Genomic DNA, 2916 nt, shown 5'->3' with positions numbered 1-2916 from the left:
GAACAATTCGCTTTTCTTCAAAACCGCCATATTCATGAGGCTATTGGTGCTGCCCAGGAAGCATTACACTCTATCAAGTTGAAGAACCTTAAAGGAGTTTCCTTAAAAATTGACCTTTCAAAGGCATTTGATAAGGTCAACTGGCTATATCTGAAAATGATACTCACCCATCTTGGCTTTCCTCATATGTTTATCAATTGGATCATGGGATGTGTATCCTCTGTCTCTTTCGCTATTCTAATAAATGGCGCTGCCTCTGATCGATTCTTCATCAACAGAGGTATCCGACAAGGATGTCCCCTATCTCCACTACTCTTTCTAATAGTTATGGAGGGACTGAGTAGGCTCATTGTGGATGCAAAGCGGAATGGGGAGCTGTGCGGTATCAAGATTACTGATCAATACACCATAACACACTTATTATTTGTAGACGACATTCTTATCTTCCTCAATGGCAGCATCAGAGATAGTATTGCCCTATATAATATTCTCCTTCTTTTCTGTAAAGCCACGGGCATGGAGATAAATAGGGACAAGTCCACCAGATCAGTGACGAGATGTACACATCAGGAATCCTTATTGGCTGAACAATTCTTCCCATATCTGGAAAATAACCTTTTAGAAGGCATTAAATATCTTGGCTTCAGACTAAGACCGGATGGATATAAAATGGAACACTGGGCTTGGCTAGTCAACAAAATTGAAAAAAGGATCACAGGCTGGCACCATCGTTTTCTATCCAAAGCAGGCAGACTACAGTTGATCAAGTCAGTTCTGGAGGCCACTCCGGTGTATTGGATGTCCCTCACTTGGATTCCAAAGGGCATCTTACAAAAAATTCAACAACTCTGCTACAGATTCCTATGGAATGGGAATAAAAAAGGTAGGGTTTTTGCTTGGACAAGTTGGTCTATTGTATCCATGCCAAAGAAATGGGGTGGTTGGGGACTTAAATCCCTCACTGATTTTGCGCTTGCCTTATCAGCAAAACAGGGCTGGTCTCTTCTTAAGATGGATAGTTTATGGGCTGAAGTCATTCACTATAAATACATCTGGCCATCCAACATCATTGATTGGTTCCGCAGACCCTCATGGAACCAGCAGAGTGTTTCAGCTATTTGGAGAGCTACCCTCAAAGCTCTGCCTCTCATTAAGGATAATCTGTTATGGAAAATTGGGAATGGTTCTCAAGTTCGAATTGGGCGTGATCCATGGACTGGGTCTGGGAACGCACACCTTTTGCCGGACGACCTTATCCGTCACCTCAATGATCGGGGCATCAAATATCTGGCTCAAGTTGGGGATCCTCACAGATCCACCATTTTCTCTCAGGCATGGGTCACGGACCCACTGTGGCAGCTGACCGATGATTGGTCTGATAATTGGCAAAGATATACTTAGGCACTCACAGAATCCCATATCAAGTTACATGAGATGGATGATGAGCTTATATGGGCACCGGCCAAATCTGGCTCTTACGCTCCTAAGCTTGGATACATTAAGCTCATTGAAGACAGACAGCCTGAATCCCTCAATAGCTGGTGGTCGGATATCTGGAAGCTACATGCTCAGCCTAGGACCAGACTATTATTGTGGAACATTTTGGCAAATAAAATACCTACTGGGGAGAACCTGAAAAAAAGAGCATTCGCGGGTCCGAACTGGTGTGTTCTGTGCAGAAAGGAGGAGGAATCTACAATGCATCTCTTTATGACTTGCGAGACCACTGGTATGATCTGGCAGCAGGTTACTCAGTCCCTCAATATCCCCACTGTCTGGCAGGCAAATGACTTACTAGCTGCCTGGACGCACTGGTGGTCTGCTGTGCCCTCGGAAAAGGCTAGGAACCTACCTCTTGTTGTGTCTTGGTATATTTGGATAAATCGCAACAATATTATATTCGAGCAGGGCAGGGTAAACTGGCAGCTCCTCTCGCCCACCATTTGCGCTGCCTACTCTGAAATCCCTTTTGAGTCAAAACCAAATCCTCCCCGGCATATTGTGCCCGAAATCATCAACAGAGAGATACCTTGGGCTTATTTCGATGGGGCCGCATCGGAACGAGGTTGTGGCGGGGGTATTCTTTTTCATGTTTCAGACTCACATTTTTTCCACCTGAGATTGGGACTCGGGAGGGGCACCAATAATCATGCAGAGATTATCACTCTGAGACATCTACTATACTTTGCACTATCTAAACATTATCGACAAATTCAAATTTTTGGAGACTCAAAGATAGTGATTGACTGGGCCAATAATATTTCTGTCTGTCATACTTATTCTTTGAAACACATCTTGGAAGAAATTGTTTTTCTCAAAACATTTTTTGACCGGATCACTGTTTCTCATATCTACAGGGAAAGAAATTCAACTGCTGACCGGCTCTCGAAAGAAGCGGCGGATCGGCCTTTAGGTGATTGGATGATTGAAGAATACAGTCCAGATGGGATGCACAGGTTTTATCATCGTCCGTATATTGATGGTCACCAACTTGGGGGAGGCTTCCCCATCTAAATTTTTTTTTGGATATACAGAACTTTTTGTACACATCGGCTTTACATGACAGTCACTGTTATTTTTGTTTCAGTACATGACCGGAGGTCATACCTCACTCTTTGCTTCTCTACTGAACTCTAAGTTATATATCTGTTTATATTGTATGGATACAGTCCTTTCGTATCCAAGAGACACCTACTGAATGTATTTTTTGTAACATTTCAGAACTGTGGTTGATACCACACATATGCATATGCCTTGGCATCTACAACATGTAATCTCTATTACTTCTTCATAATAGAAATTACGAACTCTATTTTCCCCGGAAAAAACATTACAATATTTAACTCCCAATCTCTATGTTTTCTTAAATTTCATGAAAAATACAATAGTAACATAATTTAGTATAAAGAAGGGAAT

At 42.4% G+C, this 2916-nt stretch overlaps 1 protein-coding gene across 1 annotated transcript; it reads left to right on the top strand.

The window, feature by feature from the left end:
- The first annotated feature begins 1434 nt into the window (after nucleotides 1-1434).
- LOC149217593 (uncharacterized) lies at nucleotides 1435-2514 on the top strand. The gene is made up of 2 exons (XM_089390297.1): nucleotides 1435-2077; nucleotides 2396-2514. Exons 1-2 carry the CDS (start codon nucleotides 1435-1437, stop codon nucleotides 2512-2514), a joined length of 762 nt encoding a protein of 253 aa, XP_089246423.1.
- The last annotated feature ends 402 nt before the right edge of the window (nucleotides 2515-2916 follow it).

Source organism: Pinus tabuliformis, chromosome 1_1 (genome assembly GCF_031772625.1).
Source record: "Pinus tabuliformis cultivar Carrire ecotype Pingquan chromosome 1_1, CPIR1, whole genome shotgun sequence".
NCBI classification, from domain to species: domain Eukaryota; kingdom Viridiplantae; phylum Streptophyta; class Pinopsida; order Pinales; family Pinaceae; genus Pinus; species Pinus tabuliformis.
This window is presented reverse-complemented; position numbering and strand designations above follow the sequence as displayed.